General features: G+C 44.8%; 1 protein-coding gene across 1 annotated transcript in view; it reads right to left on the bottom strand.

The window, feature by feature from the left end:
* Positions 1–662: 662 nt before the first annotated feature.
* LOC106582372 (inactive phospholipase C-like protein 1) overlaps positions 663–25957 on the bottom strand; it is a 128544-nt gene continuing 103249 nt past the window's right edge. Inside the window, exons 5-10 of the mRNA XM_014165430.3 lie at positions 25852–25957; positions 21487–21849; positions 13739–13942; positions 4925–5000; positions 4242–4351; positions 663–4046 (exon numbers count right to left, since the gene is read on the bottom strand). The exon at positions 25852–25957 is cut by the window's right edge and continues 1577 nt beyond it. Coding sequence (XP_014020905.3) covers positions 3852–4046; positions 4242–4351; positions 4925–5000; positions 13739–13942; positions 21487–21849; positions 25852–25957 — 1054 coding nt within the window. The 3' untranslated portion in view covers positions 663–3851. The remainder of the gene's footprint in view (positions 4047–4241; positions 4352–4924; positions 5001–13738; positions 13943–21486; positions 21850–25851) is intronic.

The raw sequence follows: 25957 nt of genomic DNA, 5'->3' as shown, positions 1-25957 counted from the left end.
GGTTATGGTTAGGGTTAGGTAAGGGTTATGGTTAGGGTTAGGTAAGAGTTATGGTTAGGGTTAGGTAAGGGTTATGGTTATGGTTAAGGTAAGGGTTAGGTAAGGGTTATGGTTAGGGTTAGGTAAGGGTTATGGTTAGGTAAGGGTTATGGTTAAGGTTAGGTAAGAGTTATGGTTATGGTTAAGGTTAGGTAAGGCTTGAGGTTAGGTAAGGGTTATGGTTAAGGTTAGGTAAGGGTTATGCTTAAGGTTATGGTTAGGTAAGGGTTATGGTTAGGTAAGAGTTATGGTTATGGTTATGGTTAGGGTTAAGGTTAGGGTAGGGGTTAAGGTTAGGGTTTAGGTTAGGGGTTAAGGTTAGGGTTTAAGGTAGGGACTTCCAAAGTACTCGGGATAGCAGTGACCCTGAGGAAAGGGCTCAGTGCAGTAGCCTACTAGGGATTATTCCTCGTTCTCTTGATAAACACCTCCACTTACTGGCTGTTCTGGCAAACTACACCTCTATTATTCCTAACTACTACTGACCATCAAAACCAAGGCTTAGACTCATTACCTTCAAAATGCATCTTTCTTTCCCTCCTTTTCTAAGAGAATGTTTTAGAAAGAACCAATGTGACGATTTCATGATGATTAGATGGAAGACAAGAAAGAAGACGAGGCGATTTAATGGTCAGTAAAATATTGTTTTATTTAGTCAGGGTACAACTGTGACATTAGTAATCAGATAGAAAACATACTAGCTTTTCAAAATGAAAGCTAGGGCCATTTAATATAATATTTATTAGTTCTAAAACACTCGTCATCCCCTTCAATAAATCCTCTTCTATATTTGTTTTTACAAAGACAACATACTGTGACAAGAGTGTACGGCGACGGGACAAAACAAACATTTGTTTGAATGCTCGGTCAGAGGAGATAGCAGACAGACAGACAGAGGTTGTAATGCATTATGTAGGGAGTAGAGTGCCCTTTTGGATGCAGCCGTAGCCCGTACACACATTGCTATAAGGGACGGTATAATGGGGCTATCAAGGCAACCGGGAACTCGAGGTCAAACCAGGTCAAATCATGACGCTAGTGATCTTCAGGTCGGAAAGTCGGCACTCTAGAAAGATGCCAGTGTATCCAACTAGAAATGTAGAGTTGGATGACCGTAAAAAAAAATCCCAGAGTTCCCAGTTGTCTTGGACGCACCAGTAGTTCTGAACGCGGCATAAGTCACACCATGGGGGGGTTGTTCTATTTTTATTCAAAAAACGTAACCAAATGTAACTTGCTAAATGGTCTTTAAGGTTTACAGAGAGTTACTATAGTAAAGAACTATGGCGCTGGACCAGAGTGTTGTTAGATCAGAGGTTTTATTTAAGATTTGTAGCGTCTCAACACAGCAAAAAACATCAACACACCATTCGAGCAGATTAGGCTAGACAGGAATTTTTGTATTCTGTATCTGGGTCGTTCCATCTCAAGAGGTTTTAAATAAAAACATTACTATAGTAAAGTACCTATTATGTGCCAAATAAAGTAACAGGGTTGACTAACAGGGTTGACGATTCCATCTTAAATCAGTCATGAATCACCTTGTGACAGGGGGAATGGAAGATTGTTGTGAGGGGCAAGTGAATGCAAGCTTTAAATTGCTAAAACATTTCTAGCCTGTCTATCTATGGGTAACAGGGTTGACGCGTTATCCATGAGCCGCTCAGTTTTCCACCACAAAACACCAGAAAATGGCCAAAAAGAATAGAACCAGCCCACCTGAGTTTACACTATGATTTGACTATTAGATGTTCAATGTTTCTTTTCAATTTAGATTTTTTTTTTAAAGGAATAGTTTCACCATTTTAAAAAGAGTTCAGTTCAGGTAACAGGATTGACCTTAAAATGAGGGACAGATGTAAATGAATTACTAATCACATTAAACCAATAATAATCTTCAGAATTGACTTTGTCAAAGCAACAAAATAACTAGGACTTTATAATGATGTTGAAAGCTTAGGAGAAATGTTGGGGTTAAGTGGGTTCAAATCTTCCTAGCAGTAACTGAGGGTACACGAAGGGACATGTCAAAATGCTGAATTTTGGCACTTTGGCACGTTACAACTTATAAAGATATTGAATTCTCCATGTGGTCTATATTAAAGGGCACTTCATTTAATATAACAGACTTTTGAAATTCAATATTGGTGCACAATTTCTACCCAAAAAATACAAAAGACTATTTTGGTGGAACGACTCATCTGTCGTTTTGTTGAAAAGTACACATAAAGGGTTAATGGAGAGGCCGAGGCTTTATAACTAGTACCTGTTCTATGATAAGGGGCATGAGTTTTCATTTAGCTAACAGCCTTTCTTATGCAGCATTATATTATCCTTCCAACATTACTGCTGTGTGTGATGAACATCACTGTAGGGACGGTGCATCACCTCCTACCCCAGGCTAGAATGACAAACGGAATGTTTACCTCTGAGCCACACTCCACCATCAGAAGTGAGCAAGCATAAAAACACACCGAGGTTAGTAGTAGCACCTAGTGGCTCCATTTTTGATGTTCTTTGTCAGAGTACATCAGTGTTTAGCTGAGTGAGTTTTTTAAGCTGGGATAAACCCAGCACATACTTTCAGTCAACACATAGAGAAAGGGGCCCCCATAATTCCCTCATAGTAACACAGCCATGCCAATAATGTCCTCTAGTAGGGAAATACACATCTATCAATCAATCATTTTATCAATCAATCGTCACTCAGCATGTCCTCTTGGACAGGGGGGTCACCCGTCACTCCATCCCTGAATGAAAGCCCCCCGTTGTATCCACTACGAGATGGGCTCTCATCAACAGCGTTACATCAGTTCCTCCGAGGGATACATTAGGTGGATGCATGTGGGGAAGGGGGATACCTAGTCAGTTGTACAACTGAATGCCTTCAACTGAAATATGTCTTCCACATTTAACCCAACCCCTCTGAATCAGAGAGGTGGGGGGGCTGCCTTAATCGACATCCACGTCTTCGGCGCCCAGAGGCTTAACTGCCTTGTTCAGGGGCAGAAGGACAGATTTTTACCTTGTCAGCTCGGGGATTTGATACAGCAACCTTTCGGTTACTGGCCCAACGCTCTGACCACTAGGCTACCTGGAGAGTCTTCAGGCGGGCAGACAACCCCGGCTAACAGAGGATAACAGGTGCTTGTTGTTGTGGTTGTGAATTACTGGGAAAATGTAATTGACTCCTCCATAGACTCTCTGGGCTTGAAATGTTAGGAAGGAGAACTTAAACAGGTTCTTGAAACCACTGCACTCAGAAATGGTGAGTTGAGCAAAATCCAAACATTAGGTTCAGTGTACAGGGTCCACAGAGAAAAGAACTTAAACATAAAAGTCACCACCACTCTTCCTCACAGCAAAAACTTCTCACAGCAGAACAATGTTTTGTGTTCACAATCACAATTCCCTTTTAGGGAGAAAAAAAAACAATTTAGAAAATGTTTTCATTTAGTCCATGTTTTTCCATCAGAAAGAAATTGAGAAAGTTATATTAAGTTCAAGTTCACATTGTTAAATAAGCACACGTGTTTTTTACGTAACGTAAGAACATTCATGTTTTGTTAAAAAGCCTCAGGACTGATGAACACAAAGTAAGGCTGTCAAATTACTGCAACGATTCTTCAGTAGTCTTGCTACTTTATTCTGGATAAAGGGATAGGCTCTGGCCTCTATTCTAGACCATTCCACTCTCTCTCTGTCCCCACCCCTCCCTCCCTTTCTCTGGTAGTTTGGGATTTTGGGGGGTGTCACCATCTCTTCCGCTCCATCCCTCTCTCCCCCTCCCTCTCTCTGGTAGGTTGAGTGTGTCAGATTCGTCCATTGCCATGGGTGCTGCCCCTCCTCTCCTGAGTGCTTCCCCTCCTGCCGTGAGGGGTGTAGAGGAGGTCAGAGGGACTGCAGGAGGTGGTAGAGGTGAAGCCACAGGCTTCACAGGCCAGGGCCAACTGTCTCAGAGCATCTAGAGAGTCTGCCTTGGCACCATGCAGGAGATCACACTGACCCTGTAGAGGAAGCGATGGAGGGAGGGAGGGAGGTAGGGAAGGAAGGAGAGAGAGAGAGAGGGGAGAGAGAGGGGAGAGAAAGTAAAAGAGAGCAAGAGAGAGGGTAGGTGTTTATACAATATACAGCAGCATAAATGTGTCCAAGACATTTTCCCCTTGGTGACAAAGTGTATTGTATTGTGCCTCCATGAGTACCTTGAGTACAGTGATGTTCCAGGTGAAACTCTCCAGGGCTTTGCTCTGCTTGCGTCCCTTCAGCCCTTCCTTCTCTCCCAGCCTAGGCAGCTCCTCATGAAACTCCATTCCTGAGACGAGACAGGGACAGGTGAATGAGACCGAGAGAAAATTAGGAGTCAGTGAGAGCTGAGGCTAGCAATAAGTAACAGAAAGACAATCCATATCATTAAATTTGAAAAATGTTATTATATAATTTAGCTCAATTAAATGTCACACTTGAGCAAGGGATAAAAATACATTCACTTTTTCCATTGCTATCCTTTTGTCTCAAGCTCTTATTTGAGTACTTTCTCTCCTTTTAAGGCTCATGATCTAGACTGACATCTGGAGTAGATATACGTTTATTAGTATGGTAAATCAAAACCAGCTATTTACTTTCCTCTCTCCATTTCTCCCATATAGGGCAATGCACTTGAGCCAGCATATCTCTTCTGACAGGGGTACACAATACAATATAAAAGATGGAGCTCTTCAATCACACTTCAGTCGAACACTTAAGTTATTAGATACAAGTTAGTTATTATCATCACACTGCTAGATTCCTGAAGATAGGATCCAGGGTTTGTTATTACTATGGCTGGTTAGATATTCATTTTATATTCCTCCATCTGTCCGTCCATCCCCTCCTCCCCTCCTCTCACCCTCTCTCTGAACCTGTGCAATCCTCTCCTCCACAGCATCTGCCTTCTCAATCAGCTGCTTCTGGGCTGAGATCATCTGGAAGGGACAGACAGACACTGGATGAGCGTCTGGACAGACAGACAGACAGGCAGACAGACAAGACGAGCCTCTGGACGGACAGACAGGCAGGTAAGCAGACAGACAAGATGAGCCCCTGGACAGACAGACAGACAGACAGACAGACAGACAGACAGACAGACAGACAGACAGACAGACAGACAGACAGACAGACAGACAGACAGGTAAGCAGGCAGACAGACAAGATGAGCCTCTGGACAGACAGACATATACAGAGACTGAGATAGATACACAGATCAACCAACTAACAGACCAACCGACAGACTGACACAGACACAAACACATACACTTAACCAATGGAGAGATATTGGCTAAAAGTGAGTCAGTCATACAGACACACAAATGATATAATGTAAGCCAATGAACAAGCTTTCAGGCACCAAAGAGCAACACACTGTGGTATTTACAGACTAATGTCCTTCACTTCCCATCTGTGACCCAACACTGCTGCTTAACACCTGGGGGGGTGGATGATTATGAGATGAAGGATGGAGGGAAAGAGGAATGGAGAGATGGAAGGGAAGAAGAGAGTGATGCTAAGGCCATGTGTGAAGGGTGAGGGGTGTGATGTAGACATTGGGGAGGCTACAGTCTGAGTCTCATACTGGCCTAGACCTTAGATAGACAAACAATGACGAATTTCTCGCACGCACGCACACGCACACACACGGTAGAGCATCATGGTTGTAATGCCAGTATAGTGGGTTCCGTTCCCGCGACCAGCCGTACATAACGTATGTGTTATAGGGCTGTCCCCGACCCAAACAATCTTGGTCAATTCACACATTCACCAAAACTGAAGAGATACAGCTAGCTAAAGACCTCCTTTAGCACGTGGAAAAAACAGTGGACAGAGTCTTGCTAGCTCTGTTAGCTAGCTAGCTGGGATTTTCTACAAGGAATCTGCCTCCCGAAAAAAAGAAAAAATCTTCTCCCAAGCGAGTGTGACACCTACTCCTGTTGCATGCCAATGGCAGCTCAGTGAATCCACCTGTCCTGATTTGTCATAGACGCTTGCTAAATAACTTTAATGAGCAATCCTTCCTTTATGACCTGGTCTCTGTAAATTGGTATATAATCAGCTTGATCCCCTCTGTCGAAGACGCTTGGACCTTCTTTTTTAAATATTTTCAGTGATATTGTTATTTCTCATTTCCCCATAAAGAAAATGAGAATTAAAAACAGGTTTAGACCCTGGTTCGACAGTGATCTGGCAGAGTTACTCCACATCAAGAATTCCATTTGGCAAAAGGCTCGGCACTCAAATAGTCAGGCTGACTGGCTCTCATTCAGGCAAATGAGAAATAAGTGAACTCATGCTATCCGGATGGCCAAAGTGAGTTACTTTAAGAAGCAGTTCTCTCTCTGTGGGTCTAACCCCAAGAAGTTCTGGAAAACGGTTAAAGACCTGGAGAATAAACTCTCCTCCTCACAGTTGCCCATGTCCCTTAATGTTGATGATGTGGTTGTTACTGACATGGCTGAGCTCTTTAATCACCACTTCATTAAGTCTGTCACACCCTGATCTGTTTCACCTGTCTTTGTGATTGTCTCCACCCCCCTCCAGGTGTTGCCCATCTTCCCCATTATCCCCTGTGTATTTATACCTGTGTTCTCTGTTTGTCTGTTGCCAGTTTGTCTTGTTTGTCAAGCCAACCAGCGTTTTTGGGTCAGCGCCTGCTTTTCCCCAGTCTCTCTTTTCTCATGCTCCTGGTTTTTGACCCTTGCCTGTCCTGACCCTGTACCCACCTGCCTGACCACTCTGCCTGCCCCTGAGCCTGCATGCCGTCCTGTACCTTTGCCCGTTTCTGTAATAAACATTGTTACTTCGACAGGGTTTGCATCTGGGTCTTACCTTGATACCTGATAAAGTCAGGATTCCTATTTGACTCAGCCATGCCTCATTGCCTGTCCAACATTTCCTCATCTCCCACCCCTTCTAATGCGACTCGCACCGATGCTCCTCCCTCTTTTTCCCCTGCCCCGCTACAAAGTTTCTCCCTGCAGGAAGTCATGAGTCCGAGGTGCTAAAGGAGCTCCTTAAACTTGACCCCCAAAAAATATCTGGGTCAGATGTTTAAGGTTGCAGCCCCCGTCATCGTCAACCTTATCTCTGACCTTTTAACCTGTCTCTCCTCTCTGGGGAGGTTCCCATTGCCTGGAAGGCAGCCACGGTGCGTTCTTTATTTAAAGGGGGAGATCAAGCTGATCCTAACTGTTACAGGCCAATTTCTATTTTGCCCTGTTTATCAAAAGTTGGAAAAACGTGTCAATAATCAACTGACTGGCTTTCTTGATGTGTATAGTATTCTCGCTGGTATGCAATCTGGTTTCTGCTCAGGTTATGGATGTGTCAGTGCAACCTTAAAATGACCTAAATAATGTCACCACTGCTCTTGATTCTAAGCAATGTTGTGCTGCTATTTTTATTGACTTGGCCAAAGCTTTTGATACGGTAGACCATTCCATTCTTGTGGGTCAGTTAACCTGTTAGGGCTAGGGGGCAGTATTGACACGGCTGGATAAAAAACATACCCGATTTAATCTGGTTACCACTCCTACCCAGTAACTAGAATATGCATATACTTATTACATATGGATTGAAAACACCCTAAATTTTCTAAAACTGTTTGAATGGTGTCTGTGAGTATAACAGAACTCAAATGGCAGGTCAAAACCTGAGAGATTCCTTTACAGGAAGTGGCCTGTCTGACCATTTCTTGAACTTCTTTTCCATCTCTATCATTTACTAAGGATCTCTGCTCTAACGTGACACTTCCCACGTCGTCCATAGGCGCTCAGAGCCCGGGAAAAAACAGAATGTCGTCATTCCAGCCCCAGGCTGAAACACATTATCGCCTTTCTCAAGTGGCCGATCAAGGGACACGGGCTTATGCGCGTGACCCCGACCGCCCCCGCCTTTGGGATTTTTTCCTCTGTTTGCCGAAAAGGAGATTCCCTGTCGGAATATTATCGCTTTTCTACGAGAAAAATGTCGTAAAAATTGATTTTAAACAGCGGTTGACATGCTTCGAAGTACGGTAATGGAATATTTAGAATTTTATTGTCACGAATTGCGCCATGCGCGTGACACTTCTTTACTATTTCGGATAGTGTCTGGAACGCACGAACAAAACGCCGCTATTCGGATATAACGATGGATTATTTTGGACCAAACCAACATTTGTTATTGAAGTAGCAGTCCTGGGTGTGCATTCTGACGAAGACAACAAAAGGTAATCAAACTTTTATAATAGTAAATATGATTATGGTGAGTGCTAAACTTGCCGGGTGTCTAAATAGCGAGCCCGTGATGCCTGGGCTATGTACTTAGAATATTGCAAAATGTGCTTTCACCAAAAAGCTATTTTAAAATCGGACATATCGAGTGCATAGAGGAGGTCTGTATCTATAATTCTTAAAATAATTGTTATGCTTTTTGTGAACGTTTATCGTGAGTAATTTAGTAAAATGTTAGCGAATTCCCCGGAAGTTTGCGGGGGGTATGCTAGTTCTGAACGTCACATGCTAATGTAAAAAAGCTGGTTTTTGATATAAATATGAACTTGATTGAACAAAACATGCATGTATTGTATAACATAATGTCCTAGGGTTGTCATCTGATGAAGATCATCAAAGGTGAGTGCTGCATTTAGCTGTCTTCTGGGTTTTGGTGACATTATATGCTGGCTTGAAAAATGGGTGTCTGATTATTTCTGGCTTGGTACTCTGCTGACATAATCTAATGTTTTGCTTTCGTTGTAAAGCCTTTTTGAAATCGGACAGTGTGGTTAGATTAACGAGAGTCTTGTCTTTAAATGGCTGTAAAATAGTCATATGTTTGAGAAATTGAAGTAATAGGATTTTTAAGGTTTTGAAAATCGCGCCACAGGCTGGCAGTGGCTGTTACGTAGGTGGGACGAATTCGTCCCGCCTAGCCTAGAGAGGTTAAGGAGTATTGGTGTCTCTGAAGGGTCTTAGGCCTGGTTTGCTAATTACCTCTCTCAAAAGGCTCGGTGATTAAAGTCAGAACATCTGCTGTCTCAGCCACTGCCTGTCACCAACGGAGTACCCCAAGGCTCAATCCTAGGCCCACGTTCTTCTCAATTTACATCAACAACATGGCTCAGGCTGTAGGAAACTCCCTCATCCATTTATATGCAGATGGTACAGTCTTATACTAAGCTGGCCCTGCCCGGATTTTGTGTTAAACGCTCTACAACAAAGCTTTCATAGTGTCCAACAAGCTTTCTCTGCCTTTAACCTTGTTCTGAACACCTCCAAAACAAAGGTCATGTGGTTTGGTAAGATTAATGTTCCTCTCCCCACAGGTGTGATTACTTCCTCTGAGGGTTTGTAGCTTGAGGTAATCACCTCAAACAAGTACTTGGGAGTATGGCTAGACGGTACACTGTCTTTCTCTCAGCACATATCAAAGCTGCACACTAAGATTACATCTAGACTTGGTTTCCTCTATCGTAATCGCTCCTCTTTCACCCCAGCTGCCAAACTAACCCTGATTCAGGTGACCATCCTACCAATGCTAGATTACGGAGACATAATTTATAGATCGGCAGGTAAGGGTGCTCTCGAGCGGCTAGATGTTCTTTATCATCCGGCCATCAGATTTCCCACCAATGATCCACCAATGATCCATCACCAAGGACACATCACTGCACTCTATACTCCTCTGTAAACTGATCATCTCTGTATACCCGTCGCAAGACCCACTGGTTCTTACTTATAAAACCCTCTTAGGCCTCACTCCTCCCTATCTGAGATACCTACTGCAGCCCTCATCCGCCACATACAACACCCGTTCTGCCAGTCACATTCTGTTAAAGGTTCTCTAAGCACACACATACCTGGGTCGCTCCTCTTTCCAGTTCACTGCAGCTAGCGACTGGAACGAGCTGCTACAAACACTCAAACTGGACAGTTTAACTCCATCTCTTCATTCAAAGACTCAATCATGGACACTCTTACTGACAGTTGTGGCTGCATCGCATCATGTATTATTGTCTCTACATTCATGCCCTTTGTCCTGTTGTCTGTGCCCAATAATATTTGTACCATGTTTTGTGCTGCTGCCATGTTGTGCTGCTGCCATGTTGTGCTGCTGCCATGTTGTCATGTTGTGTTGCTACCATGTTGTGCTGCTGCCATGTTGTGCTGCTGCCATGTTGTCCTGCTGCCATGTTGTCATGTTGTGTTGCTACTATGCTGTGTTGTCATGTGTTGCTGCCATGCTATGTTGTTGTCTTAGGTCTCTCTTTATTTAGTGTTGTGTTGTCTCTCTTGTCGTGATGTGTGTTTTGTCCTATATTTCTAGTTTTAATCCCAGCCCCCGTCCCCGCAGGAGGCCTTTTGCCTTTTGGTAGGCCGTCATTGTAAATAAGAATTTGTTCTTAACTGACTTGCCTAGTTAAATAAAGGTTTAAATCAAATGAAATAAAAACCTCTCTGATGACCGAGGAAACCTGCTCGGTCATCATGCACTGCAAAATCATTCTGGCTATGGATACGGAGAACATCACCACATTAACATCAACAGGACAGAGGGAATATACCCATCGGACTTGGGGCTCTGCTGGGAGTTCACCTCATTTACATTTATTTATTCTGCTTTGCCACTAAAATCATACGACCTTCGCCTCTCCCGAGCCCGTTAGGGATAAAAATAAATAAATAAAAATAATTTTAGCTCAAACGTATTGTGTAGCTCCTGCACCTAAATATAAACAGTACCAGCACCCAAAATGAGTACCGGAACCTATTTCAGTCCAAGTCAAGTACTGACAAGAAGTAATCAGGTAGGCCTATTTTATGACTTTCCACTGGATCAGACCATGACATTTCCCCCTTCACACTGAGTGGTTTTACAAAGGGAGAGAGCTGGAAAGATTTTTCAAATACATTGAGGAACTTTTGTCATTCTCAATAGATGTAAAAACAGACATTGTTTGCTTGCTGTTTAAGGTGAAGAGAAGCTCCACAGCTCATTAGTGTGGTGCGTTAAGCCAATCAGAAATACTATCAGATCCCCAAATGGGCACATTTCTATACCTACATTTGTGTGCAGACCAGGTAGCCTATAGGCCTACTACTTCTATGCGTGCAGACCAGGTAGACTATAGCCTACTACTTCTATGCGTGCAGACCAGGTAGCCTATAGGTCTACTTCTATGCGTGCAGACCAGGTAGCCTATAGGCCTACTACTACTATGCGTGCAGACCAGGTAGCCTATAGGTCTACTTCTATGTCTGCAGACCAGGTAGCCTATAGGCCTACTACTTCTATGTGTGCAGACCAGGTAGCCTATAGGTCTACTTCTATGCGTGCAGACCAGGTAGCCTATAGGCCTACTACTACTATGCGTGCAGACCAGGTAGCCTATAGGTCTACTTCTATGTGTGCAGACCAGGTAGCCTATAGGCCTACTACTTCTATGTGTGCAGACCAGGTAGCCTATAGGTCTACTACTTCTATGTGTGCAGACCAGGTAGCCTATAGGTCTACTTCTATGTGTGCAGACCAGGTAGCCTATAGGCCTACTACTTCTATGTGTGCAGACCAGGTAGCCTATAGGTCTACTACTTCTATGTGTGCAGACCAGGTAGCCTATAGGTCTACTTCTATGTGTGCAGACCAGGTAGCCTATAGGCCTACTACTTCTATGTGTGCAGACCAGGTAGCCTATAGGTCTACTTCTATGCGTGCAGACCAGGTAGCCTATAGGTCTACTACTTCTATGTGTGCAGACCAGGTAGCCTATAGGCCTACTACTTCTATGTGTGCAGACCAGGTAGCCTATAGGTCTACTACTTCTATGCGTGCAGACCAGGTAGCCTATAGGTCTACTACTTCTATGTGTGCAGACCAGGTAGCCTATAGGTCTACTACTTCTATGCGTGCAGACCAGGTAGCCTATAGGTCTACTACTTCTATGCGTGCAGACCAGGTAGCCTATAGGCCTACTACTTCTATGCGTGCAGACCAGGTAGCCTATAGGTCTACTACTTCTATGCGTGCAGACCAGGTAGCCTATAGGTCTACTACTTCTATGCGTGCAGACCAGGTAGCCTATAGGCCTACTACTTCTATGCGTGCGCAGCCTTACACAACATTGACAGGAGCGCTCCAAACAAAAGACGATGACTAAATTCACCAAAACATGTTATAGGTTTTGCCAACAATGTGTCCACACGGACAATTAGAACGGTAAGACTGGAATAATAATATTGAATGCATTAACAGAAATGATTGTTACCAAAGTAACAAACATTGTAGATGAGAAATGATAGGAATGAACAGTAAATGTCCTACAGGTAATACATGTAACAGAGAATTGATAGACACTAACAATCAAACGCAAACAATTCACACAATGAAGTCATGAAATAATGAATGTGCACTTCCCTCTGTCTCTCTGTCCTCTCTCCCTCTGTCTTCTTTCCCTCTCTCCTCTTTCCCTCTCTCTGTATCTCAGTCCTCTGTCTCTCCCACTGTCTCTCTCCCTGTCTCTCAGGCCTCTCTCCCTGTCTCTCAGGCCTCTCTCCCTGTTTCTCAGTTCTCTCTCCCTGTCTCTCAGTTCTCTCTCCCTGTCTCTCAGTCCTCTCTCCTTCTCTCTCAGTCCTCTCTCCTCTCTCAGTCCTCTCTCCTTCTCTCTCAGTCCTCTCTCCTTCTCTCTCAGTCCTCTCTTCCTCAGTCCTCTCTCCCTCTGTCTTCTCTCCCTCTGTCTTCTCTCCCTCCCTCTCTCTGTCTGTCCTCTCTCTGTCTGTCCTCTCTCCCTCTCTGTGTCTGTCCTCTCTCCCTCTCTCTGTCTGTCCTCTCTCCCTCTCTCTGTCCTCTCTCCCTCTCTGTCCTCTCTCCCTCTCTGTCCTCTGTCTCAATTATATATCTCTCCTAGTCCTCTCTCCAGCTGTGGGAGGAAACACTGCTGGAGAGGAGGATGTGGGTGTGTGTGTGCGTGTGTGTGTGTATACATGCCTCTCTCTAGCAAATGGTGTGTGTGCATGTGTACAGAAGACGTGGGTGAACAAACATACGCCTACAAGTCTCTCTATCTCTCCCTCTCTCTCTCTCATAGTGTTATAACACATCTATATCAATATGCATTCCCCACCATATCTCTCTCTCACTCTCTCCCCATGCATTCCCCACCATATCTCTCGCTCACTCTCTCCCCATGCATTCCCCACCATATCTCTCTCTCACTCTCTCCCCATGCATTCCCCACCATATCTCTCTCTCACTCTCTCCCCATGCATTCCCCACCATATCTCTCTCTCACTCTCTCCCCATGCATTCCCCACCATATCTCTCTCTCACTCTCTCCCCATGCATTCCCCACCATATCTCTCTCTCACTCTCTCCCCATGCATTCCCCACCGCATCTCTCTCTCACTCTCTCCCCATGCATTCCCCACCATATCTCTCTCTCACTCTCTCCCCATGCATTCCCCACTGTATCTCTCTCTCACTCTCTCCCCATGCATTCCCCACCATATCTCTCTCTCACTCTCTCCCCATGCATTCCCCACCGCATCTCTCTCTCACTCTCTCCCCATGCATTCCCCACCATATCTCTCTCTCACTCTCTCCCCATGCATTCCCCACCATATCTCTCTCTCACTCTCTCCCCATGCATTCCCCACCATATCTCTCGCTCACTCTCTCCCCATGCATTCCCTACCATATCATAGTGGCTCAGTAGTTTGCGCGTGGTGTCAGTGATGCTGCCCAGGGCCTCCAAGTGGGGGTAGCCGTCCTTCAGGGTCATGCTGGCCCCCGGAGGGCCCTCTGGGGTCTGAAGCCGCGTGGCCAGGCTTTGGATGCACTGCTTCAGCTTGGCCACTGGGGGGAGCCCACAATGCTCCTTGAAAGTCATACTGGCCCTCTGGGAGAGAGAAAGAGAGAGAGAGAGAGAGAGAGAGAGAGAGAGAGAGAGAGAGAGAGAGAGAGAGAGAGAGAGAGAGAGAGAGAGAGAGAGAGAGAGAGAGAGAGAGATATCAGATGCAGGGTATTATAGGTATATACACTCAGGTGTTTTTTTCTATCCATGTGACCTGAAAAAGTCCAGACTAAGAGAGGATATGAAATCACAGCATCAGATAAGGTGTAAACTCACACCACACATACACTATAAATCAGGTCAAGCACAGATTATAACACATAGAACACCTCCTATTGTCTGTGAGAATGTCAGGCCAATCTCTGGTCAGGTTCAGGTCATTCTAAACCAGGTAACGAGGCACTTGGGTGAGCCCCTTAATACCTAGGCTAGGGTCACTGAGGAGAGTAGACATGAAAGCATCCATGCTGAACATTTACTGTACTAGCTAATGTGTTTGGAAGGGAGGGAGGAATGGAGGGAGCTTACTGGGCTCTCTCAGAGGTCTCTACTGAGAGATCAGACACACTGCCAAAACAACTGGGAGATCAGACACACTGCCAAAACAACTGAGAGATCAGACACACTACCAAAACACTGAGAGATCAGACACACTGCCAAAACAACTGAGAGATCAGACACACTGCCAAAACACTGAGAGATCAGACACACTGCCAAAACAACTGGGAGATCAGACACACTGCCAAAACACTGAGAGATCAGACACACTACCAAAACACTGAGAGATCAGACACACTGCCAAAACACTGGGAGATCAGACACACTGCCAAAACACTGGGAGATCAGACACACTGCCAAAACACTGAGAGTTCAGACACACTGCCAAAACAACTGGGAGATCAGACACACTGCCAAAACACTGGGAGATCAGACACACTGCCAAAACACTGGGAGATCAGACACACTGCCAAAACAACTGGGAGATCAGACACACTGCCAAAACACTGAGAGATCAGACACACTGCCAAACCACTGGGAGATCAGACACACTGCCAAAACACTGCGAGATCAGACACACTGCCAAAACACTGGGAGATCAGACACACTGCCAAAACAACTGGGAGATCAGACACACTGCCAAAACAACTGGGAGATCAGACACACTGCCAAAACACTGAGAGATCAGACACACTGCCAAAACAACTGGGAGATCAGACACACTGCCAAAACAACTGGGAGATCAGACACACTGCCAAAACAACTGAGAGATCAGACACACTGCCAAAACAACTGGGAGATCAGACACACTGCCAAGAAACACTGCGAGATCAGACACACTGCCAAAACACTGAGAGTTCAGACACACTGCCAAAACAACTGGGAGATCAGACACACTGCCAAAACAACTGGGAGATCAGACACACTGCCAAAACACTGAGAGATCAGACACACTGCCAAACCACTGGGAGATCAGACACACTGCCAAAACACTGCGAGATCAGACACACTGCCAAAACACTGGGAGATCAGACACACTGCCAAAACAACTGGGAGATCAGACACACTGCCAAAACAACTGGGAGATCAGACACACTGCCAAAACACTGAGAGATCAGACACACTGCCAAAACAACTGGGAGATCAGACACACTGCCAAAACAACTGGGAGATCAGACACACTGCCAAAACTCTGGGAGATCAGACACACTGCCAAAACACTGGGAGATCAGACACACTGCCAAAACAACTGGGAGATCAGACACACTGCCAAACCACTGGGAGATCAGACACACTGCCAAAACACTGGGAGATCAGACACACTGCCAAAACAACTGGGAGATCAGACACACTGCCAAAACAACTGGGAGATCAGACACACTGCCAAAACACTGGGAGATCAGACACACTGCCAAAACAACTGGGAGATCAGACACACTGCCAAAACACTGCGAGATCAGACACACTGCCAAAACACTGGGAGATCAGACACACTGCCAAAACAACTGGGAGATCAGACACACTGCCAAAACAACTGGGAGATCAGACACACTGCCAAAACAACTGGGAGATCAGACACACTGCCAAAACAACTGAGAGATCAGACACACTGCCAAAACAACTGAGAGATCAGACACACTGCCAAAACACTGAGAGATCAGACACACTGCCAAAACACTGAGAGATCAGACACACTGCCAAAACAACTGGGAGATCAGACACACTGCCAAAACAACTGAGAGATCAGACACACTGCCAAAACACTGAGAGATCAGACACACTGCCAAAACTCTGGGAGATCAGACACACTGCCAAAACACTGCGAGATCAGACACACTGCCAAAACACTGGGAGATCAGACACACTGCCAAAACACTGGGAGATCAGACACACTGCCAAAAAACACTGAGAGATCAGACACACTGCCAAAACACTGAGAGTTCAGACACACTGCCAAAACAACTGGGAGATCAGACACACTGTCAAAACACTGGGAGATCAGACACACTGCCAAAACACTGAGAGATCAGACACACTGCCAAAACAACTGGGAGATCAGACACACTGCCAAAACAACTGAGAGATCAGACACACTGCCAAAACAACTGAGAGATCAGACACACTGCCAAAACACTGACAGATCAGACACACTGCCAAAACAACTGAGAGATCAGACACACTGCCAAAACACTGAGAGATCAGACACACTGCCAAAACAACTGAGAGATCAGACACACTGCCAAAACACTGAGAGATCAGACACACTGCCAAAACAACTGGGAGATCAGACACACTGCCAAAACACTGAGAGTTCAGACACACTGCCAAAACACTGCGAGATCAGACACACTGCCAAAACACTGCGAGATCAGACACACTGCCAAAACAACTGAGAGATCAGACACACTGCCAAAACAACTGGGAGATCAGACACACTGCCAAAACAACTGGGAGATCAGACACACTGCCAAAACACTGAGAGATCAGACACACTGCCAAAACAACTGGGAGATCAGACACACTGCCAAAACACTGAGAGATCAGACACACTGCCAAAACAACTGGGAGATCAGACACACTGCCAAAACACAGAGATCAGACACACTGCCAAAACAACTGAGAGATCAGACACACTGCCAAAACACTGACAGATCAGACACACTGCCAAAACACTGAGAGATCAGACACACTGCCAAAACTACTGAGAGATCAGACACACTGCCAAAACAACTGGGAGATCAGACACACTGCCAAAACACTGAGAGATCAGACACACTGCCAAAACACTAGGAGATCAGACACACTGCCAAAACAAATGAGAGATCAGACACACTGCCAAAACACTGAGAGATCAGACACACTGCCAAAACAACTGAGAGATCAGACACACTGCCAAAACAACTGGGAGATCAGACACACTGCCAAAACAACTGGGAGATCAGACACACTGCCAAAACACTGAGAGATCAGACACACTGCCAAAACAATGGGAGATCAAACACACTGCCAAAACACTGAGAGATCAGACACACTGCCAAAACAATGGGAGATCAAACACACTGCCAAAACAACTGGGAGATCAGACACACTGCCAAAACAACTGGGAGATCAGACACACTGCCAAAACAATGGGAGATCAGACACACTGCCAAAACACTGAGAGTTCAGACACACTGCCAAAACAACTGGGAGATCAGACACACTGCCAAAACACTGAGAGATCAGACACACTGCCAAAACACTGAGAGATCAGACACACTGCCAAAACACTGAGAGATCAGACACACTGCCAAAACAACTGGGAGATCAGACACACTGCCAAAACAACTGGGAGATCAGACACACTGCCAAAACAACTGGGAGATCAGACACACTGCCAAAACACTGGGAGATCAGACACACTGCCAAAACACTGGGAGATCAGACACACTGCCAAAACACTGAGAGATCAGACACACTGCCAAAACACTGGGAGATCAGACACACTGCCAAAACAACTGGGAGATCAGACACACTGCCAAAACAACTGGGAGATCAGACACACTGCCAAAACACTGGGAGATCAGACACACTGCCAAAACACTGGGAGATCAGACACACTGCCAAAACAACTGAGAGATCAGACACACTGCCAAAACACTGGGAGATCAGACACACTGCCAAAACACAGAGATCAGACACACTGCCAAAACAACTGAGAGATCAGACACACTGCCAAAACACTGACAGATCAGACACACTGCCAAAACACTGGGAGATCAGACACACTGCCAAAACAACTGAGAGATCAGACACACTGCCAAAACACTGAGAGATCAGACACACTGCCAAAACAACTGGGAGATCAGACACACTGCCAAAACACTGAGAGATCAGACACACTGCCAAAACACTGAGAGATCAGACACACTGCCAAAACACTGGGAGATCAGACACACTGCCAAAACACTGAGAGATCAGACACACTGCCAAACCACGAGAGATCAGACACACTGCCAAAACACAGAGATCAGACACACTGCCAAAACACAGAGATCAGACACACTGCCAAAACACAGAGATCAGACACACTGCCAAAACACAGAGATCAGACACACTGCCAAAACAACTGGACCAGCACTCCCATTAGTGATTACCACAGCCCACCTGAGATCAGAGTGGGTTGGTTGTGAGTGTGTGTGTGTGTGTGTGTGTGTGTGTGTGTGTGTGTGTGTGTGTGTGTGTGTGTGTGTGTGTGTGTGTGACACATTATGATTAATAACAGACTGTGGCAGATGAGAATACAGCTGGACACATGACAGAGAGAGAGAGAGACAGAGAAAGAGAGAGACAGACGGAGAGAGAGAGACAGAGAGAGAGAGAGAGAGAGAGAGACACAGAGAGACACAGACAGAGACAGTGAGCGAGAGAGAGAGACAGAGGCAGAAAGAGAGAGAGAGAGAGAGAGACAGACCGAGAGAGAGAGAGAGAGAGAGACAGAGAAAAAGGAGAGATTGTAGTATGTGGACATGTGTGTTCGACTGTGTGGGTGGGTGCGTTAGTGCTGCACAATTAATGGAATTCACATGGAAATCACAATATTGACATGTGTAATATCATTATCGCAGAAGCATGCAATATTTTGAAATGCCACTCAGCATTTATCTTTCTCTCCTCTTGTGGCTGCTTCCCACACACAAAGCCCCGCCCCCTGTCACTCAACCTGCGCAGCTCCCCCTCCTTGCTGTTAGATTCACTCTAAGTTTCCATGAGGTTCTGTTAGGTCAAGTGCTGTCAACACATTGTTCCAAACAAGAACAATGCTGCTTTCCATTTTGCTTCTTAACATAAATCATGTTATTTATATGATTCACCCAAGTGTTTTGATCTATATCGCAAGTCACTTTAATAAATGGAACACTAGTCATTTTAATAATATGTTCATATTTGGATTACTCATCTACTGTATCTTATTCTATGCCACTCTGACATTGCTCGTCCAAATATTTATATATTCTTAATTCCATTCCTTTAGTTTAGATTGTGTGTATTGATAGATAATACTTGTCAGATATTACTGCACAGTTGGAGCTAGAAACACAAGCATTTCGCTACACCAGCAATAACATCTGCTAAACACATGTGACAAATAACATTTGATTATAATCTCAATATTTTCAGCAAAAATTGAAATTGCATTTTTTGCCCATAATCGTGCAGCCTTAGTGTGTGTGTGTGTGTGTGTGTGTGTGTGTGTGTGTGTGTGGGACAGAGCGAGTGATTGTGTATAATAGAGATAAGCGGGTCTGTGCTCTGACCAGATCTATGACTTATCTTCTCTGGTATTTATAGACTAGTGTATAATCCTCCTCTGTCTCTACTCACAGGTAGCGTCTGATTCCAGCACAGTCATACAATCTACTCTAGCCCAAATCACACTCCTCCAAGACTCATGCTTTACAAGCCCTATTTCACCACTGACTAACTAGAACACAACAGCACCATCTGTTCAGGCAGGAAAATGTATTGAAATGTATTTGTTCATTTCAATATTAAGTTAAATGCATTTGGTTATCTATATTAGCCCTCTAGCGTCTAAGCGCGGGGGGGGGGGGGGGGGGTTTACTAACCTAACATATGGAAGTGTTTTAAGATGGTCATACCATGGATCATTTACATATTTGATATTTTAGGACCCCTTCAGGTATAAAAAAATATATACAAAATGTATTTGATTAAACAATTCATTTGGCCCATAGAAATGCATTGAATAACATGCATGGATAAATGGATAGTCCCCAAAAATCTGAAGGAAGTTTGTTCTGTAGTGTCTGTCCTATATCTGAGCGATATATGAAAGACCAGGAAACCAGTTTTGTTTGTTGTTGATGTTTTTAACCCCTTATTTTAGGCACTAAACAGTCTCCATATATACTTCCATTCATTTTTGAAACTGCTACCTGACTACCTTCAGACTAGTCTTGTGAGGCTTGTGGGCATCCTGGAGCAAAACAACTAACGTACATGTTTGTGAGAGACTCACCTTTCCACAGAGGGGTCATATCAGTGTGTAGCCCAAACTGTTCGGACGTTACAAACAGAAGTTGGCAGATCGTCTGTAGCGACTTCAGATGAGTCCCGTGAGGCTTGTGGGGGTCGTAGAGCAGAACGGAGAACACCGTCGTGTTCGTATGAGTTAGAGGGGTCATAATAGTTTGTAGGTCAAACCGTTCAGATGCTACAGAAGAAAGGTATTTGGGATGTCTTATGGTCTGACAAACACCACTCTCGCTCTGACACCGTTCACCACAGATGCAGAAGGGCGACATCGGCGGATGCAGTGGATTGAGACGCAGCCCATTCAATAAACTAATACGTTTAATATCTTAAACTGACAGATTTTGTTGGGACTTTTTAGTATTATGCTAATTAGATGTCCATTGTTAAAAAGGAACAGACAAGTGATAGATTGATGACTGGAACGAACTGCAAAAATCACTGAAGCTGGAGACGCATATCTCCCTCACTAACTTTAAGCACCAGCTGTCAGAGCAGCTCACAGATCACTGCACCTGTACATAGCCCATCTGTAAATAGCCTATCCAGCTACCTCATCCCCATACTGTTATTTATTTTGCTCCTTTGCACCCCAGTATCTCTTCTTGCACATTCATCTTCTGCACATCTATCACTCCAGTGTTTAATTGCTATATTGTAATTATTTTGCCACTATGGCCTATTTATTGCCTTACCTCCCTTATCCTACCTCATTTGCACACACTGTATATAGGCTTTTTTCTATTGTATTATTGACTGTATGTGTGTTTATTCCATGTCTAACTCTGTGTTGTTGTTTGTGACGCACTGCTTTGCTTTATCTTGGCCAGTTCGCAGTTGTAAATGAGAACTTGTTCTCAACTAGCCTACCTGGTTAAATAAAGGTGAAAATACAATAAATTATGGTGGAAACTCCCTCTAGCCCCACGATTACACTAATCAGATGACTGGAAATCCATGAGGGGAAGTGAGCCAGTCTATACTACATGGAAGTGAGGGACTTCTTCGCAACGCAGCAAGTGTGTGAGAAATCTAATTAACCTTTGACCCCTCACCTGTGCATCCTCCCGCAAGTCCGTGGCCTCCTTGAGAGGGGTGCTAGCGGGGCGGAACGTATCATCCAGAGCTTTAATACCCGTGTTCCGCAGGGTCACGTACTCTCGCCCCCGCCGCACCCCTCTCCGCACAGACAGACCCCTTCTCTGGGCCTTGCCCCCCCCTCGCCGGTTGGTCACAGCCACATGGACGAATAGGCTGGCATGGGGCAAGGGGTCTCCCTCCAGACCCAGCAGGGGCACGTTGCGGTAGCCCGGCTGAAGGCACTCGAAGGCCACGCTGTACTGGCCAATGAAGTCGTCTCCGATGTAGTCATCGTCCAATACCACGAAGCGGAGGAGCGCCAACTCCGGCATGTTCACCTGGGAAGGACAGACAGCAACCAATCACATGTGCAGCAACAGATACATTTCCAGGATTGTTACCCAATACTGTTGGATGGTGATGTCTCTTCATTCCCCCGGGCCACATCATATTATCCATGACATCAACATCCAGTATATTTGTACATTCAATATCACACATAGGCACATATTCAGGTATGCACATGCACTCACGCTCACACACTATTAACTGTGGGTGGCATCAGTACAAACAGTATTAATCAGACAAATGAAATACATTGGAATAAAACCTTGTACATGGTCAGGAATATATGAACTAGAACACCCACTGGCAGTAGCAGGACTTATGGCTGGGTTAGTGTGGCTATACATACGCATTGTGAGAGGAGACACAGAGAGCAGTTCATTCTGACACATAAACATCCAATAAAACACACCCACACACAGACAGAAACCCACACACACATACTGGTCTGCCATTGGTTTCTGTGCTCTCAGTGTGATGAATGTGTTTGGTAGTAGGCCAGAGAGGGTAGAGAGGAGGAGGTAGACTGACTATCCATCACAACCCACTGGCTGTGTTTAAACATACGTTTGTGATTTTTTTTTTGTTGATATAATATTTTTTTAATCATAACTTTTTTTAAATAATACAAACCTACACATATGAACAACAACGTACAGAGACGCACACAACAACTACATGTCCTCTACCCAGACCTGCATGCTCACACCTCCATTCCTAGTGCCTGTATTATGGTTTGCCACATGGCCTTAAATTGTATCAATTTGTTTATCTCGGTCACCCATGCTATGTCAATATTTCAATAATAAATCATTAGATGTTTTCATTGTGTTAAATGATGGTGGAGTGATTGATTTCCAAGTTTTCAGTATATGTTTTTTCAAGATGAGAAGAGAATGGTCCAGCCCATTGTGTATCTCACTACACCCTCATATGCCATGTCTTGAAATATGCAGACAGACAAGTTAAAAGTATGTTTACATTGTAATACTTCTGACAGACAACTTTCTAGCTCCGCCCATAACTTTTGGACTTCATACCATTCCCAGAAGGCATGGATTGTTGAGTCATTGTTAGTTTTACACTTAAGACATGACGCTGCTGTTGTGCTGTAGAATTTGTGAATTTTGTCTCTTGTATAATAAATTCTATACATTAATTTATACTGGATGAAGCGCACATTTTCATTAACTGTAATTTCGTAAATTATACTCCAACATTTCCCCTATCTTGTGCTAACATCAGTTCTTTTTAAGTTTTGGTTCCAATAGTTTATACAGCTCAGTCTGTGCTAGTGTAGATTTGAATGTTTTAGCATGGAGCTCCATCAATCTAATAACAATGTACAGATGTAGGATCTTCATTTGATCACCATGTTGCAGGATACATTTCCAGGACATTTAAAAAAGTGTAGTGTATTTGATGTTTAATTAAAAAGGCTCCTGAAGTTTGTAATTATAATCCACATTTCCTGTTGCTGTAGGATTATTTTCCTGCTGCAGCAAACTGTCTTAAATGAAGATCCTACATGTGAAGAACTAGAGAACATTTAACACAGACTACTCAGGTAGAGAGAGCCCCTCCAGCACTGTCACACACACAAGCTTCATGCATGAAGAGGGGAGTCTAAACAGCATCTCTCTCTCTCTCTCTCTCTCTCTCTGTGTGTGTGTGTGCTCCCAGAGAGGACCCATGTGTCTCTGACTCATGAGTGTGTCTGTGGAGTCATGCCACATTACCTTCTAGTCCCCCACCAAGCCTTAGGTTACTGGCCACAGGGATAATGAGCTAAACAGAGCTTAACCACTGGCTTTGGTTTCTTTCTTAGTTGTTAAAGTTTTTACAATACTTTGTAGTTCATGTTTTGTTTTTAGTCTTTGTTATTCTCATAACATAAGACCATTGTTCTTAACATATTGTTATTATCTGCACTACAACTAGCTTAGCGTGCCACACCACTGGTCAATACTACCGTAGACCTACTGTCCAACTGTTCTCTCTCCATTCCCACATTTGACATCATGACGACATGGGTAGTGTTGTATAATCCCTGACCATCTGTCTTCATAACTAAATCTCCCACAAGGGCTCAGGGGAATCACAATGGCTCTGTCTGTCTGTCGCTATGGGAATGGAATGATAGCTCTGTCAGTCTGTCGCTATGGGAATGGAATGAGAGCTCTGTCCGTCTGTTACTATGGGAATGGAATGAGAGCTCTGTCTGTCTGTCGCTATGGGAATGGAATGAGAGCTCTGTCTGTCTGTCGCTATGGGAATGGAATGAGAGCTCTGTCAGTCTGTCACTATGGGAATGGAATGAGAGCTCTGTCAGTCTGTCACTATGGGAATGGAATGAGAGCTCTGTCTGTCTGTCGCTATGGGAATGGAATGAGAGCTCTGTCCGTCTGTCACTATGGGAATGGAATGAGAGCTCTGTCTGTCTGTCGCTATGGGAATGGAATGAGAGCTCTGTCCGTCTGTCACTATGGGAATGGAATGAGAGCTCTGTCTGTCTGTCACTATGGGAATGGAATGAGAGCTCTGTCCGTCTGTCACTATGGGAATGGAATGAGAGCTCTGTCTGTCTGTCACTATGGGAATGGAATGAGAGCTCTGTCCGTCTGTCACTATGGGAATGGAATGAGAGCTCTGTCTGTCTGTCACTATGGGAATGGAATGAGAGCTCTGTCCGTCTGTCACTATGGGAATGGAATGAGAGCTCTGTCTGTCTGTTGCTATGGGAATGGAATGAGAGCTCTGTCCGTCTGTCACTATGGGAATGGAATGAGAGCTCTGTCCGTCTGTCGCTATGGGAATGGAATGAGAGCTCTGTCTGTCTGTCACTATGGGAATGGAATGAGAGCTCTGTCCGTCTGTCACTATGGGAATGGAATGAGAGCTCTGTCCGTCTGTCACTATGGGAATGGAATGAGAGCTCTGTCCGTCTGTCGCTATGGGAATGGAATGAGAGCTCTGTCCGTCTGTCACTATGGGAATGGAATGAGAGCTCTGTCCGTCTGTCACTATGGGAATGGAATGATAGCTCTGTCTGTCTGTCACTATGGGAATGGAATGAGAGCTCTGTCCGTCTGTCACTATGGGAATGGAATGAGAGCTCTGTCCGTCTGTCACTATGGGAATGGAATGATAGCTCTGTCTGTCTGTCACTATGGGAATGGAATGAGAGCTCTGTCCGTCTGTCACTATGGGAATGGAATGAGAGCTCTGTCCGTCTGTCACTATGGGAATGGAATGAGAGCTCTGTCCGTCTGTCACTATGGGAATGGAATGAGAGCTCTGTCTGTCTGTCGCTATGGGAATGGAATGAGAGCTCTGTCCGTCTGTCACTATGGGAATGGAATGAGAGCTCTGTCTGTCTGTCGCTATGGGAATGGAATGAGAGCTCTGTCTGTCTGTCGCTATGGGAATGGAATGAGAGCTCTGTCTGTCTGTCGCTATGGGAATGGAATGAGAGCTCTGTCCGTCTGTCACTATGGGAATGGAATGAGAGCTCTGTCTGTCTGTCACTATGGGAATGGAATGAGAGCTCTGTCTGTCTGTCGCTATGGGAATGGAATGAGAGCTCTGTCCGTCTGTCACTATGGGAATGGAATGAGAGCTCTGTCTGTCTGTCACTATGGGAATGGAATGATAGCTCTGAAGGGAACAATGCATGTGATGGATGAATAGTGGAAAGGCTCTTTACAAATAAAACGTATTGTTGTGTATCCTTATGAAATGGACGTTTGCTTCATGTGTTGTCATTATTATCAGGGACAAACACAGACCATAGTCTGTCCAGATTTAGCAGGCAAAACTGGTTGAAATGACTGTCAGTTTGTGATCGTAATGACATCATTTCACTGTCCGTTGGGAGTGCATTAGATGTTAAAGTGTAAGAACACTCAGGTTGTGTGTTTGGACCGTGCTCTTAGTCTGAGGATATGTTGGTGAAATCTCAGGTGTATGTGTTGTCTACATTACTGATCTCTCACCTGAAACTCAAAAGTCTCATCAAACAGTGGGTCATCCTGGTTCTGTGCTGCAGTCCTGGTCCGTTGCTCAGCGCAGTCCGCCGGTACCCCATGCAGCTCCAGAACT

This window comes from Salmo salar, chromosome 21 (assembly GCF_965601325.2).
Source record: "Salmo salar chromosome 21, fSalSal1, whole genome shotgun sequence".
In the NCBI taxonomy this organism is placed as follows: Eukaryota; Metazoa; Chordata; class Actinopteri; order Salmoniformes; family Salmonidae; genus Salmo; species Salmo salar.
Note: the sequence above shows the minus strand (reverse complement) of the source record. Positions and strands in the feature narration are given on the sequence as shown.